This window comes from Neofelis nebulosa, chromosome 2, assembly GCF_028018385.1.
Source record: "Neofelis nebulosa isolate mNeoNeb1 chromosome 2, mNeoNeb1.pri, whole genome shotgun sequence".
Lineage (NCBI taxonomy): Eukaryota > Metazoa > Chordata > Mammalia > Carnivora > Felidae > Neofelis > Neofelis nebulosa.
Window position 1 is genome coordinate 93415799 of NC_080783.1, and position 19330 is coordinate 93435128.

Consider the following 19330-nt stretch of genomic DNA (forward strand, 5'->3'; position numbering starts at 1 on the left):
CTATCACTTGCAATTGTCCCTAACTCTTTTTCATAACTATATCCTAGTTCCTATATCTAAATTATCCTGTTTTGTTTTTTAATTTATGTCTTCATGTGAAGAATCTAACATATATGAGATTATAACCTACTTGCAGGCATGAATTAGTCCATTCAAATGGCTATGTGGCTTTATTGCCCATGGCAGAGAAGATCAGTGGAACCTAAAGAGGAGTGTGACACAACCATATCCTTTCAAAGGGGGGAACCTACCTTCACACTGAACTCGTCTTTATGTGAGTGAAAAAGAACCAAAAATACTGAGAGATCAAGAAAATGTTTGATTACTCAAATAGATACAATATTGGTGGGCCACATTTACTTTCCATAACTTTACTAATGATTCATATTATAACTGTTTCTACCTTTGTTTGAGAGATATGTACTTTCTTTTTTTAAGTTTTTCAATGAAAACTTTTACTGTATTTATTTATTTTGAGAGAGAAAGAGAGTGTAAATGGGAGAGGTCCAGAGAGAGAGGTGAGAGTGAAAATCCCATGCAGGCTCCACACTATCAGCGCAGAGCCTACCACAGGACTTGAACCCATGAACCATGAAATCATGATGCAAGCCGAAGTCAGATGCTTAACTGACTGAGCCACCCAGGTGTCCCCATACGCACTTTCAATAAACTATTGGTGATACCTTTTGGTCATCACTTGTCCCACATGACTCTTGACACAGAAGACCCTCCGTGTCTGAATGCCCACACCACAGGTGGCTTCTCCATTCCAGCCAATGGTTGCATTAAGGGCAGTTACCAATGTGTCTTCAGAACAGGGGCCCCAAGGCGATGTCTCCCAGTAGAGCTGCATACAGGAATGGTCATTACATGAACGATATTCTTGGAGGGCCTGAGTAGCGGGACATGGTTTTCCACCTACAAAAAAATAACAATAAAAAAAGGATACATAGTTTTTGCTGTTGTTCTTAGCAGGCTGCTGTTGTTACTGTCATTCTTATTTTTGCTGTTTTCACTGTTTATTTATTTTTAGAGAGAAAGAATGTGAGCCAGAGAGGGGCAGAAGGGAAGAGAGACTCCCAAACAGGCTCCAGGCTTCGCGTAGAGCCCAAAATGGGGCTCCACCCAGCGCTTAATCTCACAACCTGAGACCACAATCTAAGCCCAAATCAAGAGTCAGATGCTTAACTGACTGAGCCGCCCAGGGGCCCTTGTTTTTGCTGTTTTAATGGTCCAGAAAGGTGGTTTCTTGACACAGGATTCCAAAGGCCTGAACCTCTGTACCCTTCTGCCCATTCCAGGGCCATGGTCTTTTTGTCCTGAGTAACAATCTGAGGACAATATATTGCACTTTCCCTCCTAAATAATAAGTAGCAGCACACGTTGATTAGATCAAAAACAAAAACAACAAAAAACTACCACCAACAACAAAAAGAGATTCTATTTCCCACCTCTGAGTCCTGTGTCTCTGAGATAAACTCCAAAGAAATCTACTTTTATATTAGTAACATGATGCCTACATAAGTTAGTCTGTTAGATATAGTAGCCCATGACCTTGAAGTGGTATTAGGTCAAACCTATACACTTACACACACATTACCTATATATGGTCTCTTTTTCCTAAGAGCATTATTTTTCTCAGAGAATCATTTTAAGACACCCATCTTCCATCAAGCCGTGCATTTTACTGCAATTTTGAGAAACCCAGAAGTATCTCTTAAAGCTTGATAGAAGAGAGCCTATCCTTAAACTCTGAAATAATATCTGACAATGTGTTATCCACTGGCAGGGAGACCAGACAGATGTGCATCCTTACACTCTTGGGTGAGTCAGACAATCAAATTTCATTACTGTCTTTTCTTTCACATTTTTATACCCATGTAAAAACTGGCATTAATCTAAAGTATTGATTTTTTTTTCCTACTCTTCCACCCTATGATGTTTTATTCAGTGGGCCAAATGCTCAAAAAGATTTGTGACCTTGGTTTTGTTATTCTTGTTATTTTTTTCCCATTAAATACTGCTGACTTTTTTCTCCTTCCAGAAATATAAAAGACAAGAGGGGGAAGCAACTGCAATTTAAGAATATGAAAATCTTCATTCCTCTTGACCCTGGCCCCATTTTTCAGGATCACAGAACAGAATCTTGTTTAAAAAGGAGCTCCTCACAGCCAGTGGCCACACCATCCTGCTGTTCTTACTGAGCCCTAGGCAGGGAGAGCCTGAAAGAAAGAACGTATGTGTCTGGGGACAGAGACCATGGCTATCAATGATAGAAACAGCTGCTCCTCCAATTTGTTCTGATGTCACCCGTTTACATTTCCATAGCACATTTTAGCTTCTTCAAAGCCATTTCAGAGCCTTCATCTTCTTCCCTCTCACAACATGCCAGCATGACAGAACAGGAAATTGGGCCGCATGGATCAGATAGCTTGCCGATGTCAGTGGCAGTTCCTGGTCAAGGAGCCATGTCTCTTGATTCCTAATTTGGAGCTTTTTTTTTTTTTTTTTTTTTACCAGACATATTTCAATTATATTCCCCAATGTCCCAATGTATGAGCTACCTGAAGCTGGATGTGTGGCAATCAAACTTTGTGGTCCCCGCCCCCCCCCCCCACCAAAATAAGTATAATGAAAAATAACAACCATCTGATTGCCATGGCCTAGGCATAGGTTTGGGCTAAGACAAACCATGTAAATATAGAAACTCAGTATAGATAAACTAGAGAGTTAAAGAGAAAAAGTATGCATACAAATGACATTTAATTTTGACTCAGGCCATAGAGTTATCACCTGTATGTGGCTACTTCCACAATATGACCTTCTCAAGTGCTTACGAGAAAAAAAATAAAATAAAAACAGTAATTTGGCCATTGACTCTCCCGTTGAACCCTTCACTATTACTCACCTTCTCCAGGCAATGCCAGTATAATCCTTGATCTGGTCTGTTTCCCATCTGCGTTTTTATTTGAACAAGACTGTGAACAGGATGACCACTCTGTCCACTCACTCACCACACAATCCATTCGGCAGGGAATTTCGCAAGCCGTCCTTTCGGGAGGAGGAGATGCTGGGCAGAGACTCCCTGATACATCTTCTCCTGTAATCAACCAGATCGAGGCAGATGCTGATTAATGCACAATTGAGGAGAGTCCAAGGAACATTTAGGTTCATTGCTTCCTCTACTACTTCAGTTTAGCCGAGAAGACTTCACCTTCTGTCTAAACCAATAAAGTGTGAAAAATGACGGTTTCTTCAGCCATTCATAATATTTATGTCAGGAAAAACTGCCAGGAGATCATTTGGCATTTAGAAAGGTAGATACCACAGCAAAACTCTCATTTGTCATCCTTCACAGGGACAGAGTGGGCTTCTTCCAGGAACAATTTAGCCACGGCTGGCTAGAGATAGATGTGATTGACGTGCTATTGATAACCATATGTAATAAGTATATCTTTTTCTGCAAAACAGGTGCTACAGTGGTCTGTTGGACTGCAAACCTCAATTTATGCTGAACATTCTATTCTATGCTATAAAGAATTATATCATTCTAATTATCTGTTGGGTGACTTTACCTCCACAAATGTAACTTTAAGCAAGATTAACACAAAATTATTCTTTTGTTATGTTTGTACACGTGGTAAATAATCCCAGACCATGGTGGAAATGGACTTGTGAAAAAATTAATTATTATATAATGTTGATGGGCCGCCTGGGTGGCTCAGTCAGTTGAGCGTCCAACTTCGGCTCAGGGCATGATCTCACGGTGCGTGGGTTTGAGACCTGCGTCGGGCTCTTGTGCTGACAGCTCAGAACCTGGAGCCTGCTTCAGAGTCTGTGTCTCCCTCTCTCTCTCTGCCTCTCCCCCGCTCATGCTCTGTCTCTCTCTCTAAAAAAAATAAACATTAAAAACTTTTAAAAAAAATATATAATGTTGAGACAAATTTGAAGGCCCATCTGACATTTTTCCTAATACATTTATTATTCTCCCTTTGAATGATCTAATTAGTCAAACCCAAAATTTTATATATAAAAATAATGGTGGAGAGTTGTTTCTTTTGTTGTTTTGTTTTACAATGAATAGATGTTAAGACTAAGGGGATCATTTCTAAGTTACTTTTCTGTATCTCAAATAATTATAATAATTGAAAAAATCTCTTTTAGGTTATTTACTCACTATTACAATTCCAGTATTTCTCTTTATAGATTATAGTTCAACTCATTCTATTTCCCCTGCTCACTGTCCCTTCATAAAAACAGAAGACATGAAGAATAATGATGTCATTTATAGTTCAGAGTAACAACACATATTTGGAACAGCATCTATAGGAAAGAGAAGTTTTGTCTGTGTGACTTTATGCCTGTGGAATTCTCCTATCATAAACTGCCTGACAAACAGAATAACTACAAAGGGGACTAATGTTTATAGGGCATCTCCTTTGTGCCAGGCACTGTCCACGTAAGAAGCTCTTAGAAGCAGGTATAACCCATCTTCTTTTACAGATGAGGAATCAATGGTTCTGGAAGGAAAACTTGCTCAGGGTCACACAGGCCTGAGATGGGAATCAAATTAAAACTTTCTGACTCCAAAACTTCTGCTTTTCCCATTAAGCACATTGTGTCTAATTCCAAGGAGATGGATATTCCTTTGCTGAGGAAGTAAATAAAACCAGTCGACAGTAAGACTGCCTGGAGGAGAAGACAGTATACTGTTAATATCTGCATTCATATTTGTAAATGAGGCCAGGCTCATTGCCCCTGAGGTACAAATAAAACTTTTCAAGCATATTATGAGAAGTAATAGAGATTCTAGCAGATAATCAAGCTGAAAGACCAGTTCCAATCATTCTGTTTTTAGTCTCTGTCTATTTTTCAGGTTGAGTCCACACTGTATAGTACGTGCATATACACATGCACACAGATGCTCCCTCCCTCTCTCTCTCTCTCTCTCTCTCTCTCTCTCTGTCACACACACACACACACACACACACACATGCACACACGCATGTGCCCTGACACAGCTGAGGGGTAGTCTTTTCCCAAGTACAGAAGCAAGGAGGCCATACAAAATGCCCAACCTACATCTAATCAAAAGTTAATTTCCATATTTGTGAATATTATTAACATAATTTTGATACAAAGCATTTTAGTTCTTAAATTTTTTAAAGTTTATTTATGTACTTTGAGAGAGAGAGTGCACGCATGCATGCAGGTGCAAGCAGGAGAGGGCCAGAGGTAGAGAGAGAGAGAGAGAGAGAATCCCAAGCAGGCTCTGTACCACCAGCACATCTCCAACCGTGAGATCATGACCTGAGCAGAAACCCGGAGTCCAATGCTTAACTGACTGAGCCACCCAGGCACCCCTATTTTTTAAATTAAAAAATATAGTTTTATTTTTTTTGAGAGAGAGAGAAAGAGAGAATGAGCAAGCAAGCAGGGGAGAGGGGTGGAAGGAGGGGGAGACAGAAAGAGAGAGAAAGAGAGAGAGAGAATCTTAAGTTTGGGTGTCAACCCCATGACCATGGGATCCTGACTTGAGCTGAAATCAAGAGTCAGATGCTCAACCAACTAAGCCACCCAGGTACCCCACAAACCACTTTAAAGCAGTGTCTCACAGAAGACATTTTTGAAGCATAATAGGTATTAGTAGGGCTCTTACAAAAAAGTGGGGAGAAAGCTGTGAATACTGAGTTAAAATAGTAAACTTGGTCTCACTACTGAAAAACTCCTCAGAGTGCTGAAAATGCCAATGTACAGTGTAAATTTCTTAGGGTGGAAGTTGAATGTAGTGTTTTACAGATTTATTTGGCCAACAATCATCCATTTTTGAGGAGAATATCTCCTAGAAGTGGTATTTTGATGAATTGTTTTTAGAAAGCCTTGCCTTCAAGAGTTATAAGATTATCAAGTACTATTTGATGAACGTGTGCTATGTCTAAGGCATATAATGGGGCAAAAATTGGTGAAGATACTATTATATACCCCACTAGAGTTCATAACTCATAATAGAGATGAGCTATAAACATATAAAAAGAAAACTTAGTCCAAAAGTAAATGCCAAGTTGCAAATGTGTGTTTAAAACAGAAAATACTATAGTAGTTCAGGGAAGAGAAGGTCATCTGGGGGACTAGTATGATAGCAGAAGGCTTTCAACGAAGAAAAAAAGAAAGGTTGAAACTTGGTGGCAATGAAAGAGGATTCTCCAGGCAATGAAAGTATCAACAAAACAGGAGATAGGAATAGGTGGTAGGAAAATGCAATACATTTAGAAGATAATACTGAAGCTGCATGAGGAGAAGACAAAACCCATGCTGAAACTGTTATTTGACATCAAATTCTGAATCACTTAGACTGACACGCAAGTTTTGCTATCTCTCTACCTTCCTTAAATTTCCAGTTGATCAGGTTTACCATGACTCAAATTTAACATCCTTCCAAATCACCATTCAGTACCCTTAGTATTCACATCAGGTGCTCAAATACTTTGAACACCTAAGCTCTCATTTAAACTGATATACCTATTTCCTCCATGCAGTTAAATGTCAATATTCCTACCGATATTTTGATAGCTTGTCTATACAGGATAATTCAGACATGTGAGCAAATGAATGAGATTTTCTTTAGGGAAATCAAACTACGAATCATAAGCAGTGTCTGCAGTTTGTGAGTGAGCTGCAATGGGATCCCCGTTACAAGGTAGCCCAGCTGCATACAGTTAAATGTCTAGATGTGAATCCTCGCCCTACTTCTCCTCTCGAGTACATCACCTAACTTCTTTGAACCTCAGCTATTTCATCTGTAATAAGGAAATAATGACACTTATCTTTCAGGGATATTCTAAGGATTAGGAATCGTTTATGTGACATATATAGCAAAGTACCTAGCACATGAAGGACTTTCATTATACAGAAACCTTTAAAGTGTGTTTGCAAAGATGTACACCACAAAAACCTAATGGCCTTCTTTATATGAAAAATCTAGATATTTATGTCATAGCCATTGAAAGCACTTACTGTGCCATTCATATATGTGTACAAACAACTACCAACAGTTTCACAGTCTGGTTCACATAAAATATAAAAACTATGTATAATTATCCAGATCATTTTATTTATATGGTTGGTGAATCTAAACCATTTAAGAGTCAAAAATAAAGCACTTGAGCCTGAATAACCTCAACTGCCCATCCAAATCAGTATAATTATCTGCCCTCATTGTACAGAGAGAATCCGTCTCAGAAGAGGAGCATTTATACTTTCCTGTTTTCATTTTCTCGGATGGATCAATGAGACCAACTGAAATCTCAGGCAAGCATGGAAAATAAAGCAGCACATGGGACAGAAACTTGGCTATTAAAAGTGATTTTCACAAGCTCTGATAATCTAATGTCATAATAAAATAGAATATATTTAAGAAGGAAATTGAATTCATCTTTCAAGAAGACTGTAAAATTACTTCCAGCCCTTATCAGCCTCCTCAGGATCAATAATGACAAACTCCACATTCTCTCCTCATGGAGTGGACTTATTTAAACCAATTGTGATTCTGAGAATATGGGATATGATGCTGCTTCGATGTGGCCATTCAGTATTTTTTTAGTAACTTAATTTGGGGAAATTCACATTATATAAAGTTAACCATTTTAGAGTAAACACTTCAGTGTCACTTAGTAACCCACAGTGTTGTGCAACCACTGCCTCTATTTAGCCTCAACACCTTTTCATCACTCCAGAGTAACACCTTTTATACATTAAGCATTTTTCCCCCTTACCCCTCTCCTCAGACCCTGCAGGCACCAAGTTATGTTTTCTCTCTACAGATTTATCTATTTTGAGTATTCCATTTCAATGGAATCACACAATTTCTGATATGTTGTGTCTGGATTTTTTCACTTAACATAATGCTTTGCAGACTCATCCATGTTGTACCTTATACACTACTTTATTCCGTTTTATGATGAATAATATTCTATTGTACATATATACCACACTTTGTGTATCCATTCATCCATTACTGGACATTTTTTAGCTATTGTGAATACTGCTGCTATGAAAGTGCTTATACCTGTACTTTTTTGAGTACCCGTTTCCAGTTATTTTCAGTATATGCCTAGGGGTAAAATTTTGGGGTCATATTTATCACTTAGTTTTGTTTGTGATTCTGGGAACTGTGGCACAGATGGCCAGATAACTAGATCTTAGACACAGTAGTTTATACTACTGTCCTCATGCCCACCCATTCCCAGCTAAAACCTAAAGTATTTAGATGAAAGGAAGATTCCTGAACATATGAATATACTCACAATTCCTTAAAAAGGTTTATCTTCCCCATTGAAGTGCCACTTAAAGTGTAAGTAGCTCATGCAGACTCTATGGCTACTGGTCAAGCAATCATGTAAATTTAACACTAATAAGCTATCAGAGTCTGGGCTTTCTGTATCAAACTAGTATTTAAACTATACCTATGGTATATATTACATTCTGTAACATTCCTTTTTTGTGACCACTAAGGACTTAGAATTCAATATTGTGAAGTACCATCTATCTTTTGTAACAATAGAGCAAACAACTATAATTCTTAGTTTTCTGATCTATATGTCCAAAAAGAGAAAAGATTATAAACAAAATGGAAAAAAAAGAGAACCCAGCTATTCACAAATCTACAGTATTATTTGGAAAGTAGACCAGCATTTTGTCATTATACAAACTTCAAACTACCTTGCTCTGCCCCAAATAATTCACTCTGGGTACTTTATTGATATTTTCTCTTGTATACTATTATACTATCTATGAAAAATAATGAAACAGTTATTGAAAATACTCTACATGTCATAAAATTTTATGTCCTATTTAAATCTCAGAAAAGAATGCCAATAAATGTTGATTAAACGCTTGCCGACAGCTGAGTAAGATGTCAACAGATAATACATAGCAAATTTACTGGAATTGACATGCACTTAATTTCATTTTTAAATTTAAATGTTACCTTTTTAAAGGTAAGTAGCCCCTGGCCACTTTTGGACTGAGACCTTAATCAACTAAGGAAGTGTTTATATTTTAAACCAATAAAATATAAAACTAAAGCTAAAGGCTAAGCAGAATCTACATGTAATAATGTAATGCCAGCAATAAATTAATGTTTCTGCTTATTAATTTCACAATTTGAAACTTACTTGTCTATCTAGTTGACACATATGTGAAGACAAAGAAACCTGATGTTAGGTATTATCATAATCACAGTAACAAAAACAACTGTGATAAAAGAACATCAGGATCTGACATTTGAGAAAACATAGAGTGTATTATACTCTGTACTTACCGCTTTACATGTAGTGGTTTACTGAATATTCATAGTGACATCATTAGTTAGATACCATTGTTTACACCTGAGATACAGGAAAGTTAAAAAAAAACTTGCTCAAAGTCATACAGCTAGTATCTGAAAACATGGCACTGGAAAACATATCTGTTAGACATTATAAACAATATTCTTATCTATTATGCTGTATTGCTTCCTGGCTCCTATCTCACATGTGCATTCATCATTACATTACTTTCAGCTGATGCCAAAACATAAAGATGTGATTCTACACAATCCATTGTCAGCTACCCAATAAATTGAGTATTAGAAAGAGTAAGCCTAAAGGAGTGGGCACCTTGATAATCTGGGAATTGCATCACAGGGTGGGGCAGAATAGGGCAATCTATTTCAAAAATAAAAAAGATAAGTGGATGAAAAAAAGCTCAGAACTAAAAGATGGAAGGATAAGATAGAACACAAGACTGGAAAGGAAGTGGATAGGGGGACACTCAGCAGAAACAGCACAATGCATGATTAAATAAATGATACAAACACAAGCAAAAATATAATAACGATGTAAGGATATTCACAAAGTAAAAACAAACAAACAAACAAAAAGAAACAATCAAATTCTAATAGCTATTAAAATAAAATAAAAAGAATACAAGAGCAAAGGCTTAAGATGAATGGGGTACTCAAAAGGACTGCTAAAAAGAAAATACTTTAGGTAAGAATATAAGAGTTAAAAATAAGAAGCCAATATTTCTAAGGTAGGCATGTTTTAAAAAGCTGTAAGTTAGCTGAAATTTAATCTACATGGCAGGTGAGATGTTTGTTCAGAAATCTAACTGAGCAGCGATATCCAGTTCCCCAGCATATAATAACATAATAATAGCAGCTAACACTTTGATCACCTAGAATATCACCTGCACAATCTTACATTTAACATGTATTTATTAATTCATTTGATCCTCAAAGCATTCATAACAGTAGACACATGCACCATATGTAGATTTCAGTTGTTACTCTAAGTAAATTACATATATCAACTCATTTATTTTTTTATTTTCTTTTTAATTTTTTTAACGTTTTTATTTATTTTTGAGACAGAGAGAGACAGAGCATGAGCAGGGGAGGGGCAGAGAGAGAGGGAGACACAGAATCCGAAGCAGGCTCCAGGCTCTGAGCTGTCAGCACAGAGCCCGATGCGGGGCTCGAACTCACAGACCGCGAGATCATGACCTGAGCCGAAGTCGGATGCTCAACCGACTGAGCCACCCAGGCACCCCTATCAACTCATTTAAATGTCACAACAATACTATGAGGTATGAACTATAATTATGCTCATTATAGAGATGAGAATATTGAGTCTTGGATAAATTTAACAATGTACCCAAGGACAAACCTAAGTAAAATGTGGATCCTGAATTTGAGCCTGGACAACCTAGCTCTAGAGCCTACTTCTTAAACATGATGCTTTATTGACACTCATTATCTTCTCACTGTCAAGACAATATATGTACTGGGCTACATAAGGCCTGATCCACTGGAGTCAGTCAAGCATAGAGGATTATAATACCTTTAGCTCATGAGTACTATACTAAGAGTTACTCAGGGTGAAAGAAAATGTAGACGAGTAGACATAGAAGTAAACTAAAATTATCAAAAACAAAAACAAAAACAAACTCAAGTAAAATCTAACAAAGTGTCTTAGAGCTGAAACGCCATATTTTGTTGGACTTAACCACATATTTCAGAAGAAAGTAACCACTATTTCCTGTGTGTATGTAAAGATTTGAAAATTACTCATTACAACTAAGGTGTGGGGGGAAAAGTAACTATATATATAGTGCTGTTTTTGACACCTACCATAATTTGACCTTGAAAAATAACTTTTTTTTTTCCTAAAAATGACATCAATTTGTTAACAAGTCCCAATTTCTGGTTGGTAGTCAAAAACAGACAGGAGTTGCGAAGGGAAGGGGATACATAAATATATCCATTTAAAGTTCCTACTGAAATATTTCCTTAACTTGGTCTTTGTTATATCACTCAAAGATGCATGTTTTTAAAGATGCACCTGCATCTATTGCTAATTTATAGTCTTTGACATAGCTTCTGATTTTCTAGTCCACACACTTCATATTCACCTAGACCTGACTCCAAGCTAGTCCCAGTTTCCTGGAGACAGTTAACACTTCCTATCCCACTTTGGAGCACACAGGAATTTTGGGAAGACTTCATATCATAAATGGCCCAGAGAGACCAGGTTGTGGGGGTGGTAGGCAGCTAGCTCTGATCTCCTTTCTGTGCCTAAACACAGTACATCATCCTCTCACTGTTGCAGCCCCATCCCTTTAGGTGTGGTGCAGGGAACCCCGTGTGCACACGCTCTTCCCAAAGTATCAAACAGGGGAATGGTCCCTCTGCTTTTGCTTCCCCTTTAACCTATCTGAAACAGCCAGTTTTCATATTCATTGTCCAATATTTCATTTGCAAAAGGAGAGGGGGTGAGAGACACTCATCTGTGTACCTTCTCTTGCCCTCCCTGGGAACTGGCCATTGTAGGATTCTGGCTGACACTAAATCTGTATGGAGTCCTTTGGCCTCCCATCTTGATATCTACAGGGAGCTATCTGGAATTTACAAAATACCTGGCTCTTGCATATGAAAGTCTGGTTTTCAGGATTTTTGTCTGTGAAAAGAGCTTCAAGATGGCAATTTTGGGCACTGACTGGTACCATCTGTTTGCATTCAAGGTATAATAATCCTGATCTTTTGAACACAGTGGACAGCTCAGTAATCAGGGTATGGGGGGAGGAGGTTGCCCACAATGAAAAAAAGCACACTGTTACATCTCAAAATACAATCCGATGACATCTGTTTAATATGGAAACTCTGTTTCTCATGAGAATTTTATAGAGATTCTCTATAATTTTTAAAAGATGAAACCAAAATTCTAACAATGGAATAAATGATCTAAATTTCCCTTTCAAAAGGGAAAATCTTGAAGTAAGTAAACAGTGGTTTATAAGGAACACAATATTTGATAGGAGTTGTGACATCTGGATTTGAGTTCTGCTTTCAACACCTACCAAAATGTGGCCCAGGAAAACTGTTAGGCTTAAGATTCCTTGTATAAGTTGTAGGAAGAGTGCTGCTATCATTCCTGATTATATTATTGGTATGGTGATAGATCAAAGAGGCTAATGTAAAATAATACTTTGGAAATTGCAAAGCACCATTTATATATAATGTGGCTTTTTATTATTGGTTGAAAATGGAGATAAATGACATCCCAAACAGAAAAATGATTTGGATCAAAGATACTACCTCTGTTCTCCATCCCAATTTTGTCTTAGCTAGAAAAATAAAAAAGGAACTGAAATGAGTATAAAGGCAGAAATAACATTATTCATTTTGCCTATCTATATACCTATCTGTTTATATATCTAGCTATTCAGAAAAATATATGGATCAGCTTGAATATATGGTATACCTTTAGAAAGTATTTCAAGTTGTCTAAAAGTTTGCAAACATTGATAATCAATGTTTTTTAAGTTAAACTGGGTAAGTCAATAGAGTAAACTGATAATATAACAGTAAAGAATGATCATTTCTTTCTATATAATAAACCCTCAACAAGATAATTTGAATGCCTTTAGTGAATAAGAAATATATTATAATTTACTTAGCTACCTTGTTATAATTGCACAATTAAGACATTTTCAATTTTCTCTGTGACACACAACACAACAAAGAATATTCTTGACCATATCATTGTCTTCCTAAGAACAAATTTTGAGAAATGGAAAAACAAAGTCAAAGGAGATGAATTTCATTAAGGTTCTCCCATGAAAAGAGTTGTCAACGTGTGGGCTTTTTTCATTATTTACCATTACCCACAACTTTTTAATTAACATATAATAAAATGCACTCTATGTATTGTATGGTTCAATGGGTTTTGGCAAATGCATGGAACCTTGTATCTACCAGGGTTATCATGATACAGAACAGCTCTATCAACACAAATATTCCTTGTGCTTTCCCTTCGGGGTCAATTTGTCTCCTGAAATTCTAGTCCCTGGAAACCACTGATCTGTTCTTTCTCTCTATAGTTTTGCTTTTTTTCACCCAGAATGTCACAGAGATGGAATTATACAGCATGTAGGCTTCGGGGGTTTTTTCATTTGTTTGTTTGTTTTCTTTTCTTTTGTTTTTATTATTTTTTTATTTTTTACTTTTATTATTTATTTACTTATTTTTTAATTTACATCCACGTTAGTTAGCATATAAGGCAATGATTTCAAGAGTAGAAACCAGTGATTCATCCCCTACATGTAACACCCAGTGCTCATCCTAAAAAGTGTCTTCCTTAATGTCCCTTACCATGTAGCCCATCCCCCCACCCACATCCCCTCCAGCAACCTGTTTCTTCCCTATACTTAAGAGTCTCTTCTGTTTTGTCCCCCTCCTTGTTTTTATATTACTTGTGCTTCCCTTCCCTTATGTTCATCTTTTTGTATCTTAAATTCCACATATGAGTGAAGTCATAGGATATTTATCTTTCTCTGGCTGACTAATTTTGCTTAGAATAATACACTCTAGTTCCATCCATATTGTTGCAAATTATAAGATTTCATTCTTTTTGATTGCTGAGTAATACTCCATTGTATATATATACCACATCTTCTTTACCCATCCATCTGTCGATGGACATTTGGGCTCTTTCCATACTTTGGCTATTGTCAATAGCACGACTATAAACATTGGGGTGCATGTGCACCTTCAAAACAGCACACCTCTATCCTTTGAATAAATGCCTAGTACTGCAATTGTGGGTCGTAGGGTAGTTCTATTTTTAATTTTTTGAGGAACCTCCATACTGTTTTCCAGAGGGGCTGCCACAAGCAGTGGCAAAGGGTTCCTCTTTCTCCTCATCCTCACTAACATCTGTCCTTGCCTGAGTTGTTAACATTAGCCATTCTGATTGGTGTGAGGTGCCATCTCATTGTGCTTTTGATTTATATTTTCCTGATGATGAGTGATGCTGACCTTTTTTTTTTATGTGTCTGACAGCCATCTGGATGTCTTCGTTGGAAAAGCATCTATTCATGTCTTTTGCCCCTTTCTTCACTGCATTATATCATTTTGGGTGTTGAGTTTGATAAGTTCTTTATAGATTTTGGGTACTAACCCTTTATCTGATATGTCCTTTGCAAATATCTTCTCCCATTCAGCCGGTTGCTTTTTAATTTTGCTGATTGCTTCCTTCACCACGCAAAATATTTTTATCTCAATGAGGTACCAGTAGTTCATTTTTGCTTTTGTTTCCCTTGCCTCCAGAGACATGTTGAGTAAAAAGTTTCTGCGGCCAAGGTCAAAGAGGTTTTTGCCTGCTTTCTGCTCTAGGATTTTTATGGTTTCCTGTCTTATGTTTAGGTTTTTCATCCATTTTGTTTATTTTTGTGTATGGTGTAAGAAAGTGGTCCAGGTTCATTCTTCTGCATGTTGCTGTCCAGTTTTCTCAACACCATTGGCTGAAGAGGGTGTCTTTAGTCCATTGGATATTCTTCCCTGTTTTGTCAAAGATTATTTGGCCATACATTTGTGGGTTCATTTCTGGGTTCTCTATTTTGTTCCATTGATCTGAGTGTCTGTTTTTGTTCCAGGACCATACTGTCTTGATAATTACATCTTTGTAATACATCTTGAAGTCCAGAATTGTGATGCCTCCAGCTTTGGTTTTCTTTTTCAGGATTGCTTTGGCTATTCAGTGTCTTCTCTGGTTCCCTACAAATTTTAGGATTGTTTGTTCTAGCTCTGTGAAGAATGCTGGTGTTATTTTGATAGGGATTGCATTGAATTTGTAGATAGTTTTGGGTAGTATCAACATTTTAACAATATTTGTTCTTCCAATCCATGAGCATGGAATATTTTTCCATTTTTTGTGTCTTCCTCAATTTCTTTCATAAGTTTTCTATAGTTTTCAGTGTGTATATTTTTCACCTCTTTGGTTAGGTTTATCCCTAGATATTTTATGAGTTTTGGTGCAATTGTAAATGGGATCGATTCCTTTATTTCTCTTTCTGCTGCTTCATTATTGTTGTATAGAAATGCAACCGATTTCTGTGCATTTTTTACATTCTGCGACTTTGCTGAGTTCATGGATCAGTTCTAGCAGTTTTTTGGTGGAATCTTTTGGGTTTCCCATATAGAGTGCCATGTCTTCTGCAAAGAGTGAAAGTTTGACTTCCTCCTTGCTGATTTGGATGCCTTTTGTTCCTTTTTGCTGTCTGACTGCTGAGACTAGGACTTCCAATACTATGTTGAATAATAGTGGTGAGAGTGGATATCCCTGTCTTGTTACTGACCTTAGGTGGAAAGTTCTCAGTTTTCCCCATTGAGGATGATATTAGCAGTGGGTTTCTCATATATGGCTTTAATGGTCTTGAGGCATGATTCTTCTACCCCTACTTCCTTGAGAGTTTTTATCAAAAAAAGGATGATGTATTTTGTTGAATGCTTTCTCTGCATTGATTGAGAGGATCATGTGGTTCTTGTCCTTTCTTTTATTAATGTGATGCATCACATTGATTGATTTGAGGATCTTGAACCAGCCCTGAATCCCAGGTATAAATCCTACTTGATTGTGGTGAATACTTCTTTTAATGTATTGTTTGATCTTGTTTGCTAGTATCTTGTTGAGAATTTTTGTATTCATGTTGATCAGGGAAATTGGTCTATAGTTCTCCTTTTAGGTGGGGTCTCTGTATGGTTTGGGAATCAAGGTATTGATGGCCTCATAGAATGAATTTGGAAGCTTTCCTTCCATTTCTATTTTTTTGGAACAGCTCCAAAAGAATAGGTCTTAACTCTTCTTTAAATGTTTGGTAGAATTCCCCTGGAAAGCCATCTGGCCCTGGACTCTTGTTTTTTGGGATATTTTTGATTACTAATTCAATTTCTTTAACTGGTTATGGGTCTGTTCAAATTTTCTATTTCTTCCTGTTTCAGTTTTGGTAGTTTACATGTTTCTATATTTTTCCCCCATTTCTTCCAGATTACCCAATTTATTGGCATATAATTGCTCATAATATTCTCTTACTATTGCTTGTATTTCTGTAATGTTGTTTGTAATATCTTGGGTCCTTTTCTTTTTCTTTTTGATCAAACTGGCTATGGGTTTATCAATTTTGTTAATTCTTTAAAAGAACCAACTCCTGGTTTCATTGATCTGTTCTACTGTTTTGTTTTGTTTTGTTTTGTTTTGATAGCATTGATTTCTGCTTTAATCTTTATTATTTCCTGTCTTATGCTGGTTTGGAGTTTTATTTGTTGTTCTTTTTCCAGCTCTTTAAGGTATAAGGTTAGGTTGTATATCTGAGACCTTTCTTCCTTCTTTAGGAAGGCCTAGATTGCTACATACTTCCCTCTTCTGACCACCTTTGCTGCATCCCAGAGGTTTTGCACTGTGGTATTATCATTTCATTGGCTTTCATATACTTTTTAATTTCTTCTTTAACTTCTTGGTTAGCATTTTCATTCTTTAGTAGGATGTTCTTTAATCTCCAAGTATTCGTTGTCCTTCCAAAAAAAATTTTTTTGTGATTGATTTCAAGTTTCATAGCATTGTGGTCTGAAAATATGCATGGTATGATCTTGATCTTTTTGTACTTGTTGAGGGCTGATTTGTGTCCCAGTATGTGATCTATTCTGGAGAATGTTCCATGTGCACTCAAGAAGAATGTGTATTCCACTGCTTTAGGATGAAATGTTCTGAATATATCTGTTAAGTCCATATGGTCCACTGTGTCATTCAAAGCCATTGTTTCCTTGATGGTTTTCTGCTTAGACAATCTGTTCATTGTTGTAAGTGGGGCGTCAAAGTCCCCTAACATTATGGTAGTATTACCAATGAGTTTTTCATCCCCTTACTTTCAATCTGAAGGTGTCTTTAAGTCTAAAATGGGTCTCCTATAAATAGCAGATAGATGGATCTTGTTTTCTTATCCATTTTGTTATGCTATGTCTTTTGATTGGAGCATTTAGTCCATTAACATTTAGAGGGAGTACTGAAATGATATGAATAAATTCGTATCTCACTCTTCATTTCTTTTTCTCAGACTACCAAGAATTGAACAAGGTAATGTCCCCTACCCATGCTGCTGTGTCCACCATTGCCACTATTTTAGATACCTTGGCCGGGTTGTAGGAGTGTGTCAAGCTGTGCTGGACTTACCAAATGTCTTTTCCAATATACCTCAGGCCATCACAAGATCATTTTCCTTCACGTGGAAGGGACAACAATAGACTTTTCTCTCAAGTGTTTCCCCAAGGTTATGTGCACAGCCCAATCATTTGTAATGGGATGGTAGTCTGCAACCTGTCCCTATCCCCTTTCCCCACATTAGTAAACGAGACTCATGACATTGATGACATAACGTTAACAAGTGAAGATGTGCCTCTGCTGCAGGACACCCTGTGGGCTTTGCTTGAATAACTGTGAGGGAGAGGATAGGTGGTGAACAATACAGAATTCAAGATCCGAGAACTAATGTAAGGTTTTTGGACGTCATCTGGCCAGGTAAGATACATGTGGTCCCAGAAGCTGTGATTGATAAAATGCAAGCTCAACCAACTTCTAAAAATATTTATTCCCCACATGAAATAGCATCTCCATCCCTTATGCCACCAAGTAAAGAAAGGACACATATGGGACTGGGAATCAGAGCAGCAAGCTGCCTTTGAGAAGGCAAAAATCTAATGAAGCAGATTAGAGCTCTGGGCATCTCTCAAGCAGAGCTACTATTTGCATTAGATGTGTCCATGACTCTGGGAGATATAGGTTGGGCACCTTGGCAGATACAACAGAAGGAGAGAGTGCCCCTAGGATTTTGGTCCCACTTGGAAGGAATAAAAAATCTGATATGCCCATACAGCAAAAGCTCCTAGCAGTGTATACAGAGCTCCTCAAGGTAGAGTCTCTCTTGAAGGAACAGCATATCAAGGTAAGAATTTCCCTTCATATCAAGGGTGGGTTAAAATATATATTCCATCAACTCACCTCTGCCATGGCTCAAACCCCCATTTTGACTAAGTGGCAAACCTGTTTGCAACTGAGGACTACCCTGTCCACCAGCCCACTGTCTCTAGACATGTGGGTCCTATTAGGCCCTGTAGAATATGTGAATCCCCCAAATTCCCCTGCCCTTATTACTGTTTCAGCCTCTGTGGCCTGTAGAGAGGGAGTGAAAGAAATTCCTGGTGATACCTGCTATAAAGATTGGTCTTGTAGAGGCAATCTGTCCACATGGATTGTGGTCCCTATTCAGCCCAGCACTGACACAATTTGGATAGAAATGAGAACAAATCTCAGCAGCCAATGAGCTGAACTTAGAGCAGTTTGGCTAGTGAAAATTCATGATCCAGGGCTGTTAACCCTTTGCGTTGTCAATTGAGGTGTTCTAAAGAGATTTACCCTATGGATCAGATAATGGATAGCCAAGGCGTGAGTGATTTTATAACAAATTCTTGTGGGGTCAGGATATATGAAAAGACATCTGAATTCTGATATAAGAGCTAAGACAGTCCTCATTGTCTTCTTCATCCCACCTCATAAGACACTGACACCCCTTGCCAATCAGAAAGCTGATGTTCTAGCTCAGATACAAGCTTAGCAACTGACCCTTCAGTAACTATAGTCAGATTAGGTGCACAGAAAGGTGGCTACCACAGTGCTCAGGTGGGACAGCATAGTGCCAAGGATGCCAGGTTACTTTTAAATTACAGTGACTTGGTTAATGAAGTAACAGAAGGACCTTTGTGTTCTCACCAATATCCAAGGCAAGTGGCAAAGAAGGCTAGCGTTATCTACCAGAGTTCCCAACCAGTGAGGAATTGGTAAATTGATCATATTGGCTCCTGTCCCAGAGTGAAGTTTCTAAATATGCCATGGTTTCTGTATACACGGCATCTGACATGACCCAAGCTTTCCCTTGTCACCATGCAAAGTAGGCTTCCATCATC

The 19330-nt window shown here is 37.6% G+C and overlaps 1 protein-coding gene across 2 annotated transcripts in view; it reads right to left on the bottom strand.

Annotated features, from left to right (window-relative positions):
• Window positions 1-19330, bottom strand: part of THSD7B (thrombospondin type 1 domain containing 7B) — a 1116594-nt gene that overhangs the window by 402228 nt on the left and 695036 nt on the right. For both annotated transcript variants that reach the window (XM_058715426.1, XM_058715425.1), the window contains 2 exons: window positions 2909-3100; window positions 684-918 (listed from right to left, as the gene is read on the bottom strand). In XM_058715426.1, coding sequence (XP_058571409.1) covers window positions 684-918; window positions 2909-3100 — 427 coding nt within the window. The remainder of the gene's footprint in view (window positions 1-683; window positions 919-2908; window positions 3101-19330) is intronic.